The sequence below is a fragment of the Diaporthe citri genome, assembly GCF_014595645.1.
Source record: "Diaporthe citri strain NFHF-8-4 chromosome Unknown scaffold_2, whole genome shotgun sequence".
NCBI lineage: Eukaryota > Fungi > Ascomycota > Sordariomycetes > Diaporthales > Diaporthaceae > Diaporthe > Diaporthe citri.
This window is the reverse complement of record NW_025064847.1, coordinates 2,447,402-2,470,335: the sequence shown is the minus strand read 5'-3', so window position 1 is coordinate 2,470,335 and position 22,934 is coordinate 2,447,402. Positions and strand designations below refer to the sequence as shown.

Below are 22,934 nucleotides of genomic sequence, written 5' to 3'. Positions count from 1 at the left end.
ACCAGGGGGTGGGCACGAACCTTGTCCGGTGAATCGGGGAAGGGGTGGAGGAGCGAAACTGCTCGCTAGACAGCAATTGGATAGCAACTGGATGGCATGGAGCTGGAAAAAAATAGAGTCAGTCCGTCTGTCAGTCTGTCTGTGTCTCGGGCCTCACTGGATTGCAAGTCCTCATCCCCCCCCAGTCTACGATCTGATCTGTGTCCACCTTTGTCCATCCCCCAGGGCCAACATTATATCAATCCCGGACTGCCCATACTCCGCGAGCTGCGCTCACAGTCCTTGACCGGTTGAACCTTTTTTCTCTCTCCTGCCTTCCTGCTTCTCCCTTCTTCTGCTCGAGCTACCAGCTACGCGGACCAAAGACCTAGACGACCACAAGGTCCATCTGCAACCCAACGAGCCAGCATATCTCCCCCCAAAGGTCCTATAGAAGACCACAGTCCGCATACCGCTCGCAGGACCACCACGCACGCAGCTACTGCAGTCTTGCTGTAAAACATAGAGTGTGTAAGTTCGAAATCTGCCTCGAGCCTGCCTTTCACGGCGACTTGCCCTTCCATGCATCGCCGGACGTCGCTTGCCCGATGTCAGCACCGTAATCATGTGTGACTTGGCGAGCCCAGCCCGGACGACCCGTTGGTGGATCGCGACGGCGGCTTACTTGGATCCTGCCCGCTGCTGGCCCAGCATTCGCAAGACCCGTTATTCGAATCTTGACGCTGATCCTTCTACGAGAAAACAGGCGTTTCGAGCTGCTCTCCTGCCCTGAATACCAGCCTTCAGATACATACCGGCTACTACTTTCTCACCGACAAACGCCGCGCTTTTGCTAGCTTCGGCGCTTTACACGACACATCTACATCCTACTCCTACCACCTCCATCCTCTCAGCTCGAGGCCCGACAGCCCGAATCGAAGGCCCGACGCTCTCTGCATCATTAATGACCTAGATACCCTATCGTTGCCATCTCCAGCGACGGATTCTTCCACCCTCAAAATGACCGAAATAGCCAGCAGCGCGCCCCGGAATGGCGTCGTCGTGCCCCAGAACAATGGCAAGCAGACATACGCCGAGCTGCACCAGATAGCAGACCACTTCATCGGAGGCAACAAAGTGGAGAACGCGAAAGATTCGAAAGTAAAGGATTTCGTCATCGCAAACAATGGGCACACAGTCATTACGAATGTCAGTATTTATCCGGTACAAGGAGACAGATTGGACAGCAGGAGCTTTGGCTGCAGAGCTGGGATTCGAGCGACATCGCTCAAACATATGAGGCTGACCTGGGCGCGATGAATAGGTTCTGATTGCCAACAACGGCATTGCTGCCGTCAAGGAAATCCGATCGGTTCGAAAATGGGCTTACGAGACGTTCGGCGACGAGCGCGCCATCCAGTTCACGGTCATGGCCACGCCCGAAGATTTGCAAGCCAATGCAGACTACATCCGAATGGCAGACCACTACGTTGAAGTGCCTGGCGGCACCAACAACCACAACTACGCCAATGTGGAGCTGATCGTGGATATTGCCGAGCGGATGAACGTCCATGCAGTTTGGGCTGGCTGGTACGTCTGAATATCCATCCATAACGCTATATGCGAGCCATTGTTCGGACCAAAACTGACCACTTTCTGCGAACAGGGGCCACGCCTCAGAGAACCCGAAATTGCCAGAATCTCTGGCTGCCTCGCCGAAGAAGATTGTCTTCATAGGACCACCTGGCTCTGCCATGCGCTCTCTTGGTGACAAGATCTCCTCTACAATTGTTGCACAGCACGCCGAAGTGCCCTGCATTCCGTGGTCTGGCACTGGTGTTGATGAGGTCACAGTTGATGACCAAGGCATCGTCACCGTGGCTGAAGACATCTACATGAAGGGCTGTGTCGAGTCCTGGCAGGAGGGTCTGGAGAAGGCCAAGCAGATTGGCTTCCCTGTCATGATCAAGGCATCCGAAGGTGGTGGCGGCAAGGGCATCCGGAAAGCCCTGAGCGAAGATGGTTTCGAGCAGCTTTACAAGGCTGCGGCGAGCGAGATCCCCGGCTCTCCCATCTTCATCATGAAGCTTGCCAGCAGTGCCCGGCATCTGGAGGTTCAGCTTCTGGCTGACCAGTACGGCAACAACATCTCTCTGTTTGGCAGAGATTGTTCAGTCCAGAGACGTCACCAGAAGATTATTGAGGAGGCACCTGTCACTATTGCCAAGGCTCATACCTTCAGGGCGATGGAGGACGCTGCAGTCAGACTTGGCAAGCTGGTCGGTTATGTCTCTGCGGGTACTGTCGAATACCTTTACTCCCATCATGACGACAAGTTTTACTTCCTGGAGTTGAACCCCCGTCTCCAGGTCGAGCATCCCACCACCGAGATGGTCAGTGGTGTCAACCTGCCTGCTGCTCAGCTCCAGATTGCCATGGGTCTCCCTCTGCATCGGATCCGCGATATTCGACTTCTGTACGGCCTGGACCCTAAGGCTGCGACAGAAATCGACTTCGAATTTAAGAATGAGGGCAGTGCCAAGACACAACGACGACCGACTCCCAAGGGCCACACCACTGCTTGCCGTATCACCTCCGAAGACCCTGGCGAGGGCTTCAAGCCGTCCAACGGTGTCATGCACGACCTGAACTTTAGGAGTAGCTCCAACGTTTGGGGTTACTTCTCCGTCAGTACTGGCTCGGGTATTCACAGTTTCTCCGACTCGCAATTTGGCCATATTTTCGCCTACGGAGAGAACCGACAAGCCTCACGAAAGCACATGGTTGTCGCCCTCAAGGAGCTCAGCATTCGTGGTGACTTCCGAACCACTGTGGAGTACCTGATCAAGCTTCTGGAAACCGAAGCTTTCGAGGACAACACCATTACCACGGGCTGGCTGGACGAGCTCATCTCGAACAAGCTGACGGCCGAGCGACCTGACTCGACCTTGGCCGTTGTCTGCGGTGCCGTCACCAAAGCGCACATTGCTAGCGAGCAATGCTTTGCCGACTACAAGGCTGGCCTGAACAAGGGTCAGGTGCCTTCTAAGGACATCCTCAAGACCGTGTTCCCTGTCGACTTCATCTACGAAGGCTACCGCTACAAGTTTACCGTAACGCGGTCGAGCATGGATAGCTACCATCTCTTTATCAATGGTTCCAAGTGCTCCGTCGGCGTGCGTGCGCTCAGTGACGGTGGGCTGCTCATTCTGCTGGATGGACGCAGTCACAGCATCTACTGGAAGGAGGAAGTCGGAGCCACCCGTGTGTCTGTGGACAGCAAGACCTGCTTGCTCGAGCAGGAGAACGACCCTACCCAGCTCCGGTCGCCCAGTCCTGGAAAGTTGGTTTCATACTCGGTTGAGAACGGCGAGCACGTTGCCGCCGGTCAAATTTTCGCCGAGGTTGAGGTCATGAAGATGTACATGCCGCTCGTGGCACAGGAAGACGGTGTGGTTCAGCTCATCAAGCAGCCTGGTGCCACTCTTGAGGCTGGTGACATTTTGGGCATACTCGTCCTTGATGACCCCAGTCGTGTCAAGCAGGCTCAGCCCTTCCTCGGCCACCTGCCTGAGTTCGGTCCCCCAATGGTGGCTGGTGACAAGCCTGCTCAGCGGTTCTCCAAGCTGTACGACACCCTCGGGAACATTCTCGAGGGCTTCGATAACACTGTTGTCATGCAGTCAACCCTGAAGGACCTTATCGAGGTTCTTAGGAACCCTGAACTGCCCTACAGCGAGTGGAATGCTCAGTTCTCGGCTCTGCACAGTCGTATGCCACAGAAACTGGATGCACAGTTCGCCCAAATTGCCGAGCGTGCCAAACAGCGCACTGCGGAATTCCCAGCCAAGGCTCTCGCACGTGCCTTCCAGAAGTTCTTGGACGACAACGTTGCGCCTAACGATGTGAACACACTTCGCACCACACTCGAGCCTCTCACGACCATCATCGACCTTTACAGCGAGGGCCAGAAGGTTCGTGAGCTCAAGGTCATTGCGGATATCCTGGAGAAGTATGCCGAGGTGGAGCGCCTGTTCTCTGGCAAGAAGCAGCAAGACGAGGAGATTATTCTTGCACTTCGAGACGAAAACAAGGAAGATGTGTCCAAGGTCGTCACGACCGTCCTGTCCCACAGCCGTGTCACTGCCAAGAACAACCTCATTCTCGCTATCCTCGACGTATACCGTCCCAACAAACCCAACGTTGGTAACATTGGCAAGTACCTACGGCCTGTACTCAGGACACTGGCGGATCTCGAGTCTCGTCAAACGGCCAAGGTCTCTTTGAAGGCGCGAGAGATCCTCATCCAGTGTGCTCTGCCGTCGCTCGAGGAGCGAAAGTCCCAGATGGAGCACATCCTGCGGTCTTCGGTTGTTGAGTCCAAATACGGAGAGTCCGGTCTGGACCACCGGAACCCTGCCTTGGAGGTGCTCAAAGAAGTTGTCGACTCGAAGTATACTGTCTTCGATGTGCTGCCCCAATTCTTCGCTCATGAGGACCCTTGGGTCGGACTAGCGGCCCTTGAGGTATACGTGCGCCGTGCTTACCGTGCGTACGTGCTCAAGCAAATCGAGTATCACGCAGATGAGTCGGACAACCCATGTTTCGTATCCTGGGACTTCGTGCTCAGGAAAATCGGCCAGTCAGAGCTCGGCTTGCCTATTGAGTCTGCCGCGCCTTCATCCCCGGCCACCCCGGCCACCCCTAGCAAGGGTGATTATGGTTTCGGACGCATCAACTCTATCAGCGATATGTCGTACTTGACTCGCAAGATCGGCGAGGACGCGGCGCGACGCGGTGTCATCGTCCCCTGCAAGTACATGGACGACGTCGAGGATCTTCTAGCCAAGGCGCTCGAAATCCTCCCTCTCTCGCAAAAGAGCCAGGCGAAGAAGAGCAGCCTGATCCCTGACTTGGCCGGCAAAAGGAAGCCTCCCGTCCGTCGTGATTCTCAAGACGAACTTTCGAACGTGGTCAACATTGCTGTTCGCGATTCGGAGAGTGGCAATGACGCCGAGAATTTGGCCCGTATTGCGGAGATCATGGAGCAATTCAAGAGCGATCTCGTCGCTCGCGGTGTCCGCCGTGTCACCTTCATCTGCGGACGGGCTGACGGCTCTTATCCCGCCTACTACACCTTCCGTGGCCCTACTTACGAGGAAGACGACAGCATCCGACACAACGAGCCTGCACTGGCCTTCCAGCTGGAGCTGAACCGGCTGTCCAAGTTCAGAATTAAGCCCGTCTTCACCGAGAACAAGAACATCCACGTGTACGAGGCTGTCGCCAAAGAGAACGAGGCTGACAAGCGCTACTTTACACGTGCGGTTATTCGGCCTGGCAGGCTTCGTGACGAGATCCCCACAGCTGAGTACTTGATCTCCGAGGCAGATCGAGTTATCAACGATATCTTCGACGCCCTGGAAATCATCGGCAACAACAATTCTGACTTGAACCACCTGTTCATCAACTTCACTCCCGTCTTCCAGTTGCACCCTCGCGAGGTTGAGTACTCGCTCCAAGGATTCCTTGATCGTTTCGGACCACGAGGATGGCGTCTCCGTGTCGCACAGGTTGAGATCCGCATTATCTGCACGGATCCCACCACTGGCACGCCGTACCCTCTGCGTGTGGTCATCACCAACACTTCTGGATTTGTCGTCCAGGTCGAGGTGTATGCGGAGCGCAAGTCTGAGAAGGGCGAGTGGGTCTTCAACTCCCTTGGTGGAACCACCAAGATAGGGGCGATGCATTTGCTGCCCGTCTCTACGCCCTACCCAACCAAGAACCAGCTGCAGCCCAAGCGTTACAAGGCCCATCTCATGGGTACGCAATATGTGTACGATTTCCCCGAGCTTTTCCGCCAGGCCATTCAAAACTCGTGGGCCGAAGCTGTCAAGGTCACCCCCTCGCTGGCCGAAAAGCAGCCACCTGTGGGTGACTGCATCGACTATAGTGAGCTTGTCCTTGACGACACCGACAAGCTTGCTGAGGTCTCTCGTGAGCCGGGAACAAACACCCACGGTATGGTCGGTTGGCTGATTAATGCCCGCACGCCCGAGTACCCTCGTGGCCGGAGGTTTGTGCTGGTCTCGAACGACATTACCTACCAGATCGGCTCTTTCGGTCCCAAGGAAGACCACTATTTCAACAAGTGTACTGAGCTGGCACGCAAGCTGGGCGTTCCCCGCATCTACCTGTCTGCCAACTCCGGTGCTCGTCTTGGTGTTGCGAATGAGCTCATGTCTCACTTCAAGGTTGCATTCAATGACGCCAACAAGCAGGAGGCTGGCTTCAAATACCTGTACCTGGATGAAGAAGCCAAGAAACGTTTCGAGGGCTCGGTCATCACGGAGGAGATTGTCGAGGATGGTGAGAAGCGTCACAAGATCACCACCATTGTCGGCAAAGAGGATGGTCTTGGTGTCGAGTGTCTGCGCGGCTCTGGTCTCATCGCTGGTGCAACCAGTCGGGCTTACAACGACATTTTCACTTGCACGCTCGTTACATGCCGCTCTGTTGGTAAGTCGCACACTCCTCCGAATTGTGGTTTTGTCAATTTACTAATCCAACCCAGGTATTGGCGCCTACCTCGTCCGCCTTGGTCAACGTGCTGTCCAGGTTGAAGGTCAGCCGATCATCCTCACGGGTGCTCCTGCGCTCAACAATCTGCTCGGCCGCGAGGTCTACACCTCCAACCTGCAGCTTGGTGGCACCCAGATCATGTACCGCAACGGTGTGTCCCACATGACCGCCGAGGACGACATGGCTGGTATCTCCAAGATTGTCCAGTGGATGTCCTTCGTGCCCGACAAGCGTAACAACCCTGTCCCGATCGCCCCCAGCGCCGATACATGGGACCGGGATGTCGTTTTCACTCCCGTTCCCCGACAACCGTATGACGTCCGCTGGATGATTGCCGGTAAGCAGGAAGGAGACGACTTCCAGCCAGGCTTGTTCGACAAGGACTCTTTCGTCGAGACCCTTGGAGGCTGGGCCCGCACGGTCGTCGTCGGTCGTGCGCGCCTCAGCGGCATTCCCATGGGTGTCATTGCTGTCGAGACCCGGTCCATTGAAAATGTCACGCCAGCTGATCCTGCCAATCCTGACTCGATTGAGCAGGTTAGCCAAGAGGCTGGTGGTGTCTGGTACCCGAACTCGGCTTTCAAGACTGCTCAGGCCATCAACGACTTCAACTACGGTGAGCAGCTGCCTCTGATGATCCTCGCGAACTGGCGTGGCTTCTCTGGTGGTCAGCGCGACATGTACAACGAGGTCCTGAAGTACGGTTCGTTCATCGTGGATGCCCTCGTCAAGTACGAGCAGCCCATCTTCGTATACATTCCTCCCTACGGCGAACTGCGTGGAGGGTCTTGGGTCGTCGTCGATCCTACCATCAACCCAGTTGCTATGGAGATGTACGCTGATGTCGAGGCCCGTGGTGGCGTTCTGGAGCCCGAAGGTATCGTCGGTATCAAGTTCCGCAAAGACAAGCAGCTCCAGAACATGGCCCGCAACGACGCTGTCTATGCTTCCCTAAAGAAGAAGCTGGCCGAGGCGCAAGCGAACAATGCAAGCAAGGAGGAGCTGGAAGCCATTCACAAGGAGCTACTTGCCCGTGAAGAACTGATCCTGCCTGTCTACACCCAGATCAGCCTGCAGTTCGCCGACCTGCACGACCGATCGGGACGCATGAAGGCCAAGGGTGTGATCCGGGAGCAGCTCGAGTGGGCCAACAGCCGTCGCTTCTTCTACTGGCGTGTACGCAGAAGACTCAACGAGGAGTACATCCTGCGACGCATGGCAGCCGCCACGAGTTCCGTCGGCTCCGCCACCAAGGACCCTGCCAGCCTCCGCAAACATCATCTCGCCAAGCTGCAGGCGTGGAGTGGGGTACCCGAATTCGACACAAAGGACCGCGAGGTGGCAGTTTGGTATGAGGAGCACCGCCAACAGGTCAACGACAAGGTCGCTGCCCTGAAGGTGGAGGCTACGCAGGCGCACATCGCGGAGCTGTTGGTTGACAAGACGGCGTTTGAGGGTGTGCGTGCGGCGCTGAGCACACTGCCTATCGAGGAGAAGGAAGCTTTGCTTAAGCAGCTTTCGTCATAAGCGGGATTGTCGGGATTCAGTTGTGTTTTCTTTTTGAGGAGTTTCATGGGTGGCCTGTACGAAAAGATGGGTGGCTACTTGTCCTTCTCGCGTGGCGTTTCTGTACAGGCTCGTGGTTTCTTTTCTGCACAACAGCAAGCTTGACTTAGAGTGATGGAGTTCTAGTTCTAGAAATGAAGCATTCCCACGATGGGATCTTATTTAGCCTCATTAGAATCTGCTCAGGTTGAATTGTACAACTAATGTCAAGGAGAACTCTTCCGTCCACGGTCGTCCAAATGCTGCTGCATTGCATGCGTGAAAAGACCCGTGCTGTTCACCCCCAGTCTTGCCTGGCATCCTGCCTATGTGCAAGGCCAGATAAAGCTGCCGCATTGCTAATTCACAGGCTCTGCCACAGTTACTGAAGGAGTGAACAGCAACAAGCGGCCATGAGCAAGCCCTTAGTGGGACCCACCGGCCATCATTGGTAACTTTGATAAGATACCTTGGGTTCTCCTCTCAGTCACAAAGTCTCAAATTTTTCATATAATATGTTTCTCAGCCCACTAACTATAACCATGTGGTTTGCACAAAATGGGTGCAAAACCAGAGACTGTGAATTACGCTGGAAACTAAGGTCACCTCATGAGTTAATCTACTACTCTTGATACTGCCACTATGACTCTACTGCTAATCCAATGTCTTCGACCTTATGCCAAATCCCACCGCTACCAACCTCTGACCAACAGAAAACTTCAAGGAAACTCAAAGAGCCACGCCAGAAGCCAAGCAGCCGAAGTACGAACAGGCCGGACTCTAATCAAGCATCTGGGTTGTAGAGATTGAATGTCTCTAGCGTCTGTAAGACTCGCCGCTCGGCACGACCTGATGCCAGTGAGTACTCTGCCGAGTCTGCTCGATATCACAGGGATATGAATCAACTTACTAGGTCTTGCGGGTGGAACAGCTTGGTCCACGACAGTGAACGCCCGTGATGCCTTTCCACCCACAGTGACGACGCAGCCCTGGTCTGGAACCAGGGCATTGACGCAGACTGTAAAGGTGTACACGCCCGGCACCGGAATCGACATTCCGGTAAAGATGAAATAGATCCATCTGTGGGGTTCCTGGCGGCTGCTGCTGCCACCGCCGTTGTTTCCGCCACTGTCGGGGTGTACCGTGACCGGCTGTCCCTGCACGTTGTAATTCCCATCCAGGAGAGCAGTTACGTCGGCCCCATTGCTGGCTGTAAGCATTGCAGTCCCGAAGACACTCTTCCTGCCTGTCAGGTAGTCGTCAAGAAGTTGCGGGTGGTCGGTACGAGCTACCACGGGTGGGATGAGCCTTCGTCTAACCCCGACCGTGAGAGGAGGCTGAACCACGATCTCGACTTTGACGTTCTGTCCAGAGGACTCAGGCGTGTTAGCTGCTGCTTCATCTGACATGGCGGGATTGTGATTGTAAAGAAATTGTGCTGTCTATTAAGTATAGTGCTAATACGAGAGGATGGCGTCGGGAAAGGCGTATATGTGTATATCGGAATGATCTTGGGGGCAACTGAACATGTAATTTATCTCAGAAAGAATTGCCGCTGGGACAAATCGCAAGTGGAATATTGATAGTCAAGAGATGAGGTCCAGAGTACAAAGGGACGTGATTCACACGGCGGCCAACGCCCTCACCGGATCAGAGTTGGTCACTCACATATGTGACCGTTGCCATCTTTAAACAATCATTCAGCGCACCAACTGATTCATCGGTAAAGACTGACGGTCTATGTGAAATAAGTCACTTGCCCAAGTGGCACATGCGTACGTAAGTGGATACGAAAAAAAAAAGAAAAGGCAAGGGCAAAGGTGTTCGTTCCCAACATGGGCATTCGAGATGACGATTTGGAATTTCAAGAGAGGCACGGGGAATATATCCATATAATAAATAGAGCCCTGTGAAGGAATCTGAAAGACACCTGAAGATTTGCAGCCATTGATATGCCCGAAAAGTCTCGGATGATCTCACTGCACATGGCTGAATACCATTCCCAGTCTCACACGCCTCTGAGCAGAGCCGCACCGTAGAGTGTGGATCGCCTGTCCCCCGTTGAAGAAACCCAATCATGGTCTCTCTCTCGCACTCGTTAAGCTCTAGTGGCCGAAGCGGAACACCATCCGTTACATGAAGTTCCGTCACGGCTCTTCGGCGTTGGGCATGACCATGTTCTCGACTTTTTGTGAGTAGTACTGCATCTATGTGTAAAGGGTAATGCATGTGGTCCAACGATTATTCTACGCGACCCTACCTTCTCTTGTCTGCTTTCCGGGGCACACGCATCGGCTCAATTATGTATTAAGAAGCAGTTTAAAAAGTTACACATTCCACTGCCTTTATTTCGCCACAGACTATCGCTCACGACAATTTAAACATTGAGAAACATATTTTTTGGGACTCAGGCTCCCATCACCATGATGACTTTGTGATAGAAGCCTTGCGAGTGCCTTTTCGAAGCTTCTCCACACCCTGAATTCTTCATCGTCTCATAATCATGCAAAGCAGGAACACGACATTTTGAAAAAGTAACATTTGCAGATAAGCGGTGACTCGCGGAACAAACCCGCCGGGCTGACACGGGACGCAATCCGCAGGAGTCACTGCAGGTAATGGCTTGGTGACCCAGAGAGGTAATCGTGAGTGCAGAAGTAAAGATCCGGAGTGACTGACCAGGTTGGTGGTAATCAGGGCTGACGGTGGCTGGCGCCTCGCCGCTTTTTTCGGGACCCAACGGTATGACTGTGGATAAGAAGATCCCGCCCATCGCATGATCTATGAGCCAACCGAACACCTGGGGCTAGCCCAAGCATTGGCAACGTCCTCTCATCTGAACGGCTTACTGATGTGAATCTGCGCAAAGTAACCATTGTGAAAGTTTCAAGGAAACCACCTTTTTTTTTGCTAACAATGACTCACTAAGATACTTTAGACGAAGACTACGGGTTTGATCATACCTGATAAGTAAAGCCCAAGCCTTGGGCCTGGTGAATTTGTTTCCGCATGCAGCCCTTAACTACAATGAACTGAGTCTATAAAACCTGTCTCTACATATGAAGCAGAACGGGTCTAGAATAGTCAAACAATGTATAGAAATTCTGACCTGCGTTGTCAATACCGCTCTGGTGAGTGTGATAGGCCTTTCCATTCGGGCAAGGGGGATGGATCAGTAATCAAGAAAATCAATCCATGGGAGCACATCTTGCATTCTGCCACAAGGCCGGCGTGGTACCCTCTGACGACTACCCGCAGACAGACAGCTCGGGACAAGGGCCTGGCCTGGCTGCCTTTGGCGCCGAGACATACAGGCGTTCCAGGGCCCACACATCTCCTCTGCCAGATCCTGCAGAGCACAAATGTCAGATGGCCACGCTCGCTTGTGGCTGACGGCTGCATATGCAGGGTCCAGAAACCCCCACCGCGATCGAGTTCACATTGGCCCCCCGAACCGGAACCGGTCTGGCGAGTACTAATTATTCTGCTGTCGGGAGACCAAGATGGAAAGCAGCCTGACCAAAAGAAGGAAGAGTATCATTACGCGACCAGCCAAGATCTGACATCACCCCAACCACCAACCACTCTTTTGACCGTGGCGTTGTTTTCTACGGCGGTTTCCTACCGATGTATCTTTGGGCCGTGACAGGTGGCATCGATGGGACCCGATGCCAACATTGGAATTCGACATCGCGTGTAACCGCCATGATTGCGTGTTCAGGAGAGCTGCCACCCGAATGGCGTCGGAGATGCTGGCTCTGACGCCCGTTACACGATGCGGCATATGGCTGAAAGTGGTGGACAGTCGGAATGCCGAACACATAGCACTGAGTTTTTCCACGGTCACCAGTTTGGGGGAGTCTATCACAATTTCCAATACGTCTTGGACACAATCAGGCCATGAAACGTATACAACTTGAGGTTACATCTACTTCCACACACCTTGCAAACTCGTAATTAACTGAAGAGAAAAGGTCAGCCAAGATCATGTAAAGCATGGAGGATTGCCTGAATCCCCAACTTTAAAAGCAAGAGAAGGCAGTTTACCCTCGATGAAACTGGATCATCCCCACTTGAGCAGTGACTATAACCGCTGCTGTCCTGGCACCACAGCTGAACCACGGTAGAAACGATTCATAGGTCTTTCCCTTCCAACGGGGTTTGAAAAGAATGTGTATTTGTTACAGCTACAACAACCAAAGTCTCCTAAGCCAAACCTTGGGGGTTCACATGGACTCGATCGCCTCAGACAGCTGTCCCCTCTGTGGCCAACCTCATTCACCCGTACAAGTGTCTCCATTATACGTTAACAAACCTATACGGAGGTAGACAAAGTGATTAGCCGACAAGGGCTTTTCCAGCTCGAGGTCGCTTTGTCACACGCATGACTATCACCAGTAAACATTGGGCCCTGTGTTTCAGAAGCTGCAGCTGCTTCACAACACTATTGTCTCCGTTGTCTGTGCAATTAACAAAGGAATCCAGCAAGTATCGAATCTACTCGGAGCATAAATACAGACTGATCATGCTCACAATTATAACTCACTGACTCCTGGTTGCCATCATAATTAATAGTTGTCGACCAGCTTAAGAACGACCAAACGAATTGCGACCAGACACAGCGCTAAACATTTTCAGGCATCTTACAATCCTCAAGAGAACAGCGACCAACCCTTCAATCATCTGATAAGGACAATAAGATCGCATCAACTCTATTCATACTGCAGAGAGTCATCATGCCAGAGCGAGAGGAAATCATATCCCCAAGGGAGACCACCGGTGAGCACTCCTATCAGACACGCATTCACTCTCCACAGCCTGTTAATTTAGCAGCACTGCGCCGTCTTGAAGCGATCCTGGACATTTGTGACACATCCATTGGTAATAGCCCGATTGCAGCAGGCGGTTTCTTACCGCAGGTAGACACTGCGAGTCTGCATAGAGAATTCGCCATCATTGCTGCTGCAAACTCGGCTGCGACCTCTGACGGCGGCGTCAAATCCCATGATCTTCTAGAATCTCCGCCTACCCCTTATCCCAGCACGGTCAGCCAAGACAACACCAATCTGGAACTCGAAGAGGACTCGGCGCAGACACCAGAACACATCACGTTCTGGCCGGCACTTGAGCGACATCTTAATCATCCAACGCTCCCGCGCCCAAGGCCTATTTGCACGGTTTGTTTTGACGTAATGCCGGTGCTCGGACTTGATCAAGCTGTCAGGGAAGACCCCAGCTATGACTATGAGAGGTGCGTCGTGCTCCTATGCGGACATCTGATTGGCGAGCGCTGCCTTGACGAGCATGTATCGAAGCACGTCGAAAACGAAAGCAATCGATATTGGCAGGGTGAAGAACAAGAGAGCTGGTTCATCCCTACACCTTGTCCTACTTGTAGAGCGAGAGTGGGATGTCGTAGGTGTAGCCAATCGTACGAAAGTGCCCGCCTTCCTGCTTCTACGGAAGACGAGTTGGTGGACGTGTCACTAATTCTGACCTGGTCTGCAGAACCTCCAGAGTTCTGCGAGGACTGCTCAGAGTACCTCGAGGAGTAGACTTTCGTGGAATTGAAGACGTGGTCTGCTGCTAGTTACCGAAAGACGAGAACAAAGATCTCATTTTTTTTTTAAAAAAAAAAAAAAAAAAAAAAAAAAAACATTGGTTGTGCATTTACGGCTGAGTTCCGTGGACCACCAGGAGGAGCATATGGTGCGTCGGGTTTTCAATTAATAAAACAATACAAATTGGAATCTTTACTGATTGACAAATGTGTACTTCAGGGCAAAACTGTCGAAATGGCTGATATCGGAAAGGATACTAGGGATAGAATTATCCCGACATCCGTATGAATGAAAGCTCAAGAAAAAAAGCGTAAAAGTTCCAGGGCGTTGGATTGGGTTATGCGTGAAGAAATCTGGATGTTGTCTTCCGATTCATTACTCTCAGATCATCCCTCATAAAGGTCTCCGTCAGTTAGGATGAATGAGGATTAGTAAGTAGAATAAAGCCCCTGGCCTCTCCAATCTAGACCACAATTGTCTGTGTTGGCAAGTACGACCCTCGCACTTAGAAGGCTACTTTAGTTATCCCCTCCAGAGTACGTAGCCTCTTAGAACTTAAATAAAACAACATTAATACATAATTGCTTCCTACATAATTATTATATATATAAGAGACTTATTAATATTAATTAATAATCATAAGTATTATAAATTAATAAAGTAAAAAAGGCAACCTTATAAGAATTTCTTTAACTTAAAAATTATATCCTTCTTATTAATAAATATTATATAGCAATAATTACTTTTTTAAACCTCCTTATATTATTAAATTTCCTAAGTAAATATTATAAAGATTAAATAAATTAAGTAATATTCCTTATAATATTTATATATATATTTATTATTATTTAAGAAATATGCATTTATTATATATAAAACTTTATTAAAAATAAATTTATTTTTAAATTCTTTTTAAAACTTAATAAAATTTAATAAAGCTTTATTTTATTAATAAATAAAGCTTATAATTATTATAATTATTAAATAAATAAAGCTTATAATTATTATAATTATTAAAATTAATATAATATTATATTATAAGTAAGTATAAGTTATATATTATACTTTTAGTTAATATAAAAGGACTTAATAATAAAAAAAAGCCTTAGCTTTTAAGGCTTAAAGGAATTAATAACTTTTTCCTCTTAATAATTATAATTTACTTATTATTAAATTATTATTATTAACTTACTTTTAAATATTACTTATTTTATTAATATTTTTTTATTTTATTAATCTTATTCTTTATAATATTTATTATAAAAACTTATAAGTATAATTAATAATATTAAAAAGCTATTAACTTTTATTAAAGAGTATATAATTAATAAAATGCTTACTTAAACTTTAATTAACTTAGCTTATTATAAATATATTAACTTAAAATTATAATTTATAGCCCTTATATAAAAAGCATTAATAAAATATTTAGTTATTTACTTAATAAGTACTTTAATAAGCTATATATAATAAAATCTTTATAATAATAATCTTTTTATTACTTATTATAAGGATTATATAATATAAATATAAGTAATATTTAAAGTATTGCTAAATTCTTATTAATAATACTTAAAAAATTTTTTTTAAATGCAAGGTATTTATATAAAATATAATAATTAACTTATAGCATTATAATTAATTATTATAACTTAAGTTAAGGAAAGATTAAAATAAATTAATAATAAGCTTTATAATGCTTTATTAGCCTTAAAATTAAATATAAATAAATATTATATATAATTTTAAAGATAATAATTATAAGCATAGCCCTTATAAGAACTATAAGTAAGCTTTAAATAATAATAATTATTAAAAAGATAATTCCTAGGATAATATTTATTACCGCTGTTAGCTTTAAGTACGTAATTATAAAATTTAAATTTAATAATATAATTTATTAAAAACTAATATAATTAATAAGGCTTATTATTATTAATAAAAAAATAAAAATAAAGCTTATATTAAAAATATATATTATATTTAATATAATTTTAAGCTATCTTAAAAATGCCATTATTAAATAAAAAGTATAATTTATATAAAATTCTTTTTTTATAATATATTTTTAATAAATGCTTAAATTTAATAGAGTTAATATAGTTTATAAAAACCTTTAATAACTTTTATAAATATATTAAGGATTTATATAATTTATTAAATAATAAAATTAAGATATTTTTTAATATTTATTATTATGTTAAAATTTAATTAAGTTAATTTTATATAGTTTTTCCTTAAATACTTAAAGATTAAGCTAAAGCTTATTATTTTTATTTTATAAATTAAATTAATATATTTATAATAATATATCTTAAAATTAAGATATATTTTAATATAAATCTTAATTATTAATATTATTATATAAATTAAATAATAATAATATTTATAAAAATAAAAATATAAAATTTAAATAAAAACTTATATAAGGTTTTATATTTAATGCTTAATAAGCTATAACTTTATTAATAAGCATTAAGTTAAGATTATATTAAAAAAAATAACTTAAAAATAATAATAATTAAAGCTTATAAAGGAGTTTTTAAGTTAAAAATAGTTTTTTTTAAATTAATTTAATTATATAAAAAGTTATTTTTAAATTTAAAATTTATAATAAAAATATAATTTAGCTATATAATTATAATTTATATTATAAATAAAGTTTTAAATTAATATTATATTAATTATAAATATAATAACTAAAAGTTAAGAAAAGGATAATAATTATAATTTTAAGCATTTTAAGAAAATTAAAGATTTAATTAATTAAATTTAAGCTATTTAAGCTTTAAGTAATTAAGATTTTATAATATTAATTATAAAGCTTAAAGTAATAATACTTATAAAGAAAAAGAAGGAAAATAATTTTAAAAGAAAAGATATTATATTTATAAAAAAAAATGTTAATTAATTAAATATTTAATTAATAAATAATATTTAATAAAAAGAAGCTATTTAATATAATATAAATATAAAAATTATAAAAATAACTTTAATACTTTTTTAAATAAATTTAAGGAATATAAAATAAATAATAAAAATAAATTTTATAAATATAGAGATAAATAAAATTAAGATAATAATTATAATAATAATACTTATATAATAAAAGTAAAATTTAATAAAAAGATTTGTTATATAAATATTAATTTCTTAATTAATAAAGTATTTATATATTAAATTATTAAAAATAATATTTTTTAAATAAAAATAATTATTATAATTAATTAATTTATTTTAAAAAATAAATATAATTAAATTTATTTTTAAGAAATTTTATTAAATATAAAAGCATTATTAATATTTATAATTAAATATAAGTAATTCTTTATATTATAATAAAAAAACTTAAAATATTAAATTAATATAATTATTATAAAAAAAGCTAAAATTAAATTTAATAATAAAATAATTATTAATTTACTTAATATAATAAAAATTTTTATTTTAATTAATTATATTAATTTTTATATTATTTAAATATAAACTTTATTTTTACTTTACTTAATAAATATAAATAAGCTTTAAATATATTATAATAATATTATAAATAAAATAGTTTCCTTTAATAATATAATTATTATATTAATACTTAAAAAATAAAGTTATTTATAGTTTTTCTTAAATTAAATTATTAATATTATATATTTCTTTTTAAAAATAAAAATAAAAATATTTTATTATTACTTTAAATATTTATTAATAAATTAATTATGCTTAATATTTAAAAAGGCTAGTAATTTAAATATTAATAAATAAGTAATAATAAAAATTAAAAAGATATATTATTATTATTAAATAAATAAACTTATACTTAAGCATTTTAAGTTTATATTATATAATAATTATAAATTTAATTATAAAATCTTAATTAATATAATATATTTAAATAAATGCTTAATTCTTTATATTATAAATTAAGTTATTACTTTTTAAAAAGTAAAATTCTTAAAATTTATATTTATAAAGATTATATAATAAATATTATAAATGTTTTAAATTAATATATATTAAAAATTACTAAATATTATTAAATATAATATAAAAATAAACTTTATATCCTTAAAATTTTATTTAAAGGTATGAATAATGGGAATTAAATATAAATAAGTCTTTATAAAAGCATATTAATTTATTAAGAAAGTTAAGAAATATCATTAAGCCCTTAAATAAGCATATAAAATTTTATATATTAAATTATATAATAATATAAATAATAATATTATTTTATAAATAGCTATAAAAGCTATTAATAATATTATTAAATTAAATAAATTAATCCTTATACTTTTAATTTTTAGTATTTATTTATAAGTATTATATAAGTTATTATTATTATTATTAATATAAAAGTAAGCGAAAGCTATTTTAAAGGTTATAAAAATGCTATAAAAAACCATAGTTAAATAATAAATATAAGATATATTAAATATTAAGGTTAAACTTATTTTTAATATAAAATACTTATTATAATATAAAGTTTATATATAAAGAGAAAGAAAAAGATAAAAGAGTTTATATAAAGTTATTATTATAAATAACTATAATATAATCTTAAATATATTAAATAAAGCCGCGATATTTAAGTTAATAATTATTTAATTATATTATTAAAATAATAATAAGGAAATATAATCTTTATAAGTAAAAAACTTAGCTATAAAACTTTAAATATAACTTATTATATAATTATTATTATTAAAAATAAAAAACTATATTATTATATAATATATTTTAAAAAAAGAAAATAAAAATTATAATTTAGCAATTAAATTAAAATAAAATAAAGTTATTATAATATTAAGCTTATTATTTAAAGAATTTAATAAAATAAAAATTAATAACCTTATTATTAAAAGTATCTTTTAAATTAAAAAGTAATTAATAAAGCAATATAATAAATATTATCTTTTTAAGTTTTATATAATATAAGAGATAAAAGGTAAAATTATAAAATTATATAAAAAATCTTAATTTATTATTTAAGGTTATAATAATAATAAAAAGGAATTAATTTTAATATAAAGCTTAATTATTTAAAAAATAAGCTAATAAATAATTTTTATATTTACCTCCTTATTAATTTAAGAAAAAGACATAATTTGTATACTTTAAAATATTATTTAAGCTTACCCTTAAGCAAAGTTAAAATTATATAAAATAATTTTTATAAAGCTATTAAAGAAATTAAAAAATCAATACCCTTTAAGTATAATTATTTATATTATTTAACCCTTATATAATATAATAAAATCCAGTATTTATTAATTTAATATATATTAAAGATATTATTAATAAAAGCTTAAGATAAATTGCTTTATATATAATCCTTATTTAATAATTATAAAGCTTATATAACCCTTTAAGATAATAAATATATAAATAAATAATATATTAATTTTATTTATATTAAAATTTTAAGATAAGAAGGAAATTAAGATAAAAGCTATAAAATTATAAAGAAAATTAAAATAAAAGCTAATGCTTAAAAACTTAATAAATTATAATAAGGCTTATATAATTATAAATATTATTAGCTTAATTACTACTTATTAAAAAGAATAAGCTAATAAACTTATAATTATTAATGCAATAATTAAAGACGCTTCCTAAAGATACCTTAAATAAAAAGCTTATAAAATATATATAGCTTTAATTTATTAATTAAAAGCTTTATATAATCTTTTAATAGCTATATAAATATAAAACCTAAAGATAAAAAATTATAAAAGCTTAAATATATAATTATTATAATAAATAAATAATATTATATAAGGAATTAAGTATATACCCTTAAATCTTAAAATAATAAAACTTTTTATATTTATAAATAAATTATTTATAAATAACTAAAACTTAATATCTTAACTTAAATATATTATTATTTTTATAAATAAAACTTATAAAGAAATTAAGGAATTTATAATAATAAGTAATATTTTTTATTAATTATTAATAAAGTATAAATATATTACTTAAAGCATATTAATAAGCAAAATTTATAATATAATAAATAAAGTAAATATTAAAATTTCCCTAATTATAATAATTAAAATAATTATAAAATAACTCTTATTATTAAATATACCTTTAATTATTTATATAAACTTATATAACTTATATAAATACCTTATAAAGCTAAGAATAATAAAGGAAAAATATCTTATAATTAATATTATATTATTATAAAAGTTATATAAAATAAAAGAAATTGCTAAAATAAGGTAAATAAATAAGAAAAATAACCTTATTAATATAATAATAAAATTAACTTTAAATAACATATTATAAAAGCTTATTAATAATAATAAGCTTTATATATAAGTAAATAAGTTAATTAAGAAACTTAAAGTAGCTTTTTTTTGCTAAGAAAAGAGTAACTTATTATTAATACCTTTTCTTTTTAATCTTATTATTATTAGTTATAAAACCTTATACTTTTTAAATTTAAACTCTTAATATAAACTTTAACCTTTTATATTTTAATTAAAACCTTTTTAATATTTTATTATATATAAAGATAACTTTATAATTATTAATATTATTAATAATTATTATTTTAAAGTTAACCTTATTATTATTGTTACCTTTTGCTATTATTTATTAATAATAATATTAAAATTAATTTTTATTAAATTTATTTATAACTTATTAACTTTTCTTATAATTAAAAAATAAATTAATAATTATTATATAATAATTATAAAGTTTTATATTATAAATATTTATTTTAATTATTAAATTCTTATAAAATCTTTTTTTTTATTATAATAAAAAATATTAATAATAACTTGCAAAAGTTATTTAATACTTTTATTAATATACTTTATAAGGATAATAATAATAAGTAAAATTATTTAATAAATATTATATTTATTACTTATATTAAGAATATATTTAATATAATTATTATTATAACTATTATTAATATAATTAATATTAAAGGTAGCCTTATTGCAACTCTTAAATAAAATTAAGATTTTTTTATAAATATTATAATTATAACTTTAATTAATAAAATAAATATTATAATTATAACCTTAATTAATAAAATAAATATTATAATTATAATTTTAATAAGTAATAAGATAAAGATTAAAATTATTATTAAGGCTATAAAAAGAGTTAAAATCGCTTTAATTAATAAGGATAAAGATAAACTTATTAATTTTATTAGTTTTTATAATAAGATTATTATTAATAATACTTATTTAATAAATATTAATAAGGATGTTAATAATAATAATTCCTATTTATTTAATATTAATAATAATTTAATTATTATTAATAATAAAGATAATTAAAATTAAATTAATAAAATTTTAATAAAGATTATAAAGATTGCCTTTAATTTTACTTTTATATTAAGCATTAAAAAAAGCAAGCTGCTTATTAAGGTTAATTTTTATAAAATTATTAAAATTAATAAGCTAAAGATTATAATTATAGCTTAAATTAAAATATTTTTCTTAAATAATATTATTATAATAATTATTATTTAAATTATTAATAACTTTTAATATTAAAATAAGTAAATATTTTTTAATAATATAATTAAAAAGTTATATATTTATATTAAAAGCATTAAAATTTCTAATATAAAATTATATAGTATTTTTAATAATAAGAATTATTAAGGTAATTATTATTTTAAATATTAAATTATTGCAATTTTTATAATAAATAACTTAATAAAAATTTTAATCTTAAGTATCTTTTATATATATTAAATTAAAAAGATTTAGCTATTAAAGGATTAAATTATTATATTAATTTAAGTTTAAAACTTTTTATATTAAATTATTAATAAGTATATATAAAGCTTATATATAAAGAGATTTATTAAAAAATATATATTATTGCTTAAGTAATTTAAATAAAAAATAATTATTAAGGAAATTAAAAAAAATAATAAAAAATAAAAGAAAAAATTAATAAATAATTAAGCTATTTATAATGCTTAATTTTAAAAAGATAAAAAATAATTAAAGGAAATTAATTTAAAGTAATATTAAATATATTTTAATAATAAAAGTAAAGATAAAGATAATAATATTTATATTATAAAGATATATAATAAAAATAAATATAAGCTAAAAAGTTTAATATTAACTTTATAAGTATTAACTTTTTTTATAAAAAAGAAATTTAAAATTAAGGCTTTTATATAAAAGTTAATAATCTTTATAAAGAAGTAATCTTAAAAGCTAAGTATTAAGAATAATAAGTATAATATTTAAGGAATAATATAATAATAAAGATTATAAGTTTAAAAAATAATATAATAATAAAGATTATTAAGATTTACTTTAAAACTTATAAGTTATAATTTTAAGTTTTTTTAATAATGCTTTTTTATAATACAGATTATATATATATAATATATAATAAATTATAATTTTAAATTAATTATAATAAGGATTATATATATTTATTAAAAGAAGAAAAAAACTATAAGTATTGGTAAGTATAATTTTTGCATTTAAAAGGTTATTTTAATTATTCCCTTTAGGGTATGTAGCCTCTTAAAACTTAAATAGAATAATACCAATACATGATTGCTTCCCATATGATTATTATACATACGAGAGACCTACCAACAGTCTGCCAGGCTTTAATTTAACTAAAGCTGTAGAAGCATCAACATGATATCTCATGCAAATCACCCTCAAGGCGAGAATGGTCTTGCCCCCTGGCCACTCGCTCTTAAACAAGTTTGTCCCAAACACCCCCATTATTACTTCCTACTTTGACGCCTCCTTCTCATCTTCATCCGGTTCAGCCGGTGTCCCAGGCACGCTCGAACCTGCCAACGAACCCTGCCAAAAGAAGATTCCCAAGCCAGCTGTGGTAAATACGATGGTAGCCCTCAACAGCCAGCTGACTATCCTTCCGTACGAGAAGATCCAGCTCGCCAGCCACTTGACGACAGGCGTCACCAGCTCATCTCTCTCCTTTTCCAGCTCGGGGTTTATCGTACAGATCAGGCCGATCAGCGTGAGGAGGACCAGGAACAGGAAGACACAAGTCAAGACTTCGATACAGGCGAGGAGGATGGATATGTCCTTGGTTGTCTGGAGGACCTGGAAGCCTGCGGCCACCAGGGGTGTGACTTGCTCGAATGCCTTGTTGATCTCTTTGGAGTAGGGAATACCCATTTCCGGGAATGGGCCGCAACGCAGTGCGGAATTTTCAACGAGGATATTAACAATTAGAAGTAATATTCAAGAACAGGTCTTTTCGGCATCCTTGCCGAAAATTTGG

General features: G+C 37.9%; 4 protein-coding genes across 4 annotated transcripts; 2 read left to right on the top strand and 2 right to left on the bottom strand.

Moving 5' to 3' along the window:
• Window positions 1-999: 999 nt before the first annotated feature.
• Window positions 1,000-8,091, top strand: INS49_006313 (uncharacterized protein; the record flags this gene model as incomplete). Its single annotated transcript, XM_043167085.1, has 4 exons — window positions 1,000-1,188; window positions 1,304-1,569; window positions 1,646-6,501; window positions 6,557-8,091. 4 exons carry the CDS (start codon window positions 1,000-1,002, stop codon window positions 8,089-8,091), a joined length of 6,846 nt encoding a protein of 2,281 aa, XP_043028229.1.
• An 802-nt stretch (window positions 8,092-8,893) lies between these two features.
• Window positions 8,894-9,518, bottom strand: INS49_006312 (uncharacterized protein; the record flags this gene model as incomplete). Its single annotated transcript, XM_043167084.1, has 2 exons — window positions 8,894-8,958; window positions 9,020-9,518. 2 exons carry the CDS (start codon window positions 9,516-9,518, stop codon window positions 8,894-8,896), a joined length of 564 nt encoding a protein of 187 aa, XP_043028228.1.
• A 3,327-nt stretch (window positions 9,519-12,845) lies between these two features.
• On the top strand, window positions 12,846-13,664 carry INS49_006311 (uncharacterized protein; the record flags this gene model as incomplete). The annotated part of the gene is made up of 2 exons (XM_043167083.1): window positions 12,846-13,458; window positions 13,618-13,664. The coding sequence occupies 2 exons, from the start codon at window positions 12,846-12,848 to the stop codon at window positions 13,662-13,664; spliced, it is 660 nt and encodes a 219-aa protein (XP_043028227.1).
• An 8,750-nt stretch (window positions 13,665-22,414) lies between these two features.
• Window positions 22,415-22,828, bottom strand: INS49_006310 (uncharacterized protein; the record flags this gene model as incomplete). The annotated part of the gene is made up of 1 exon (XM_043167082.1): window positions 22,415-22,828. One exon carries the CDS (start codon window positions 22,826-22,828, stop codon window positions 22,415-22,417), a length of 414 nt encoding a protein of 137 aa, XP_043028226.1.
• Window positions 22,829-22,934: the final 106 nt, after the last annotated feature.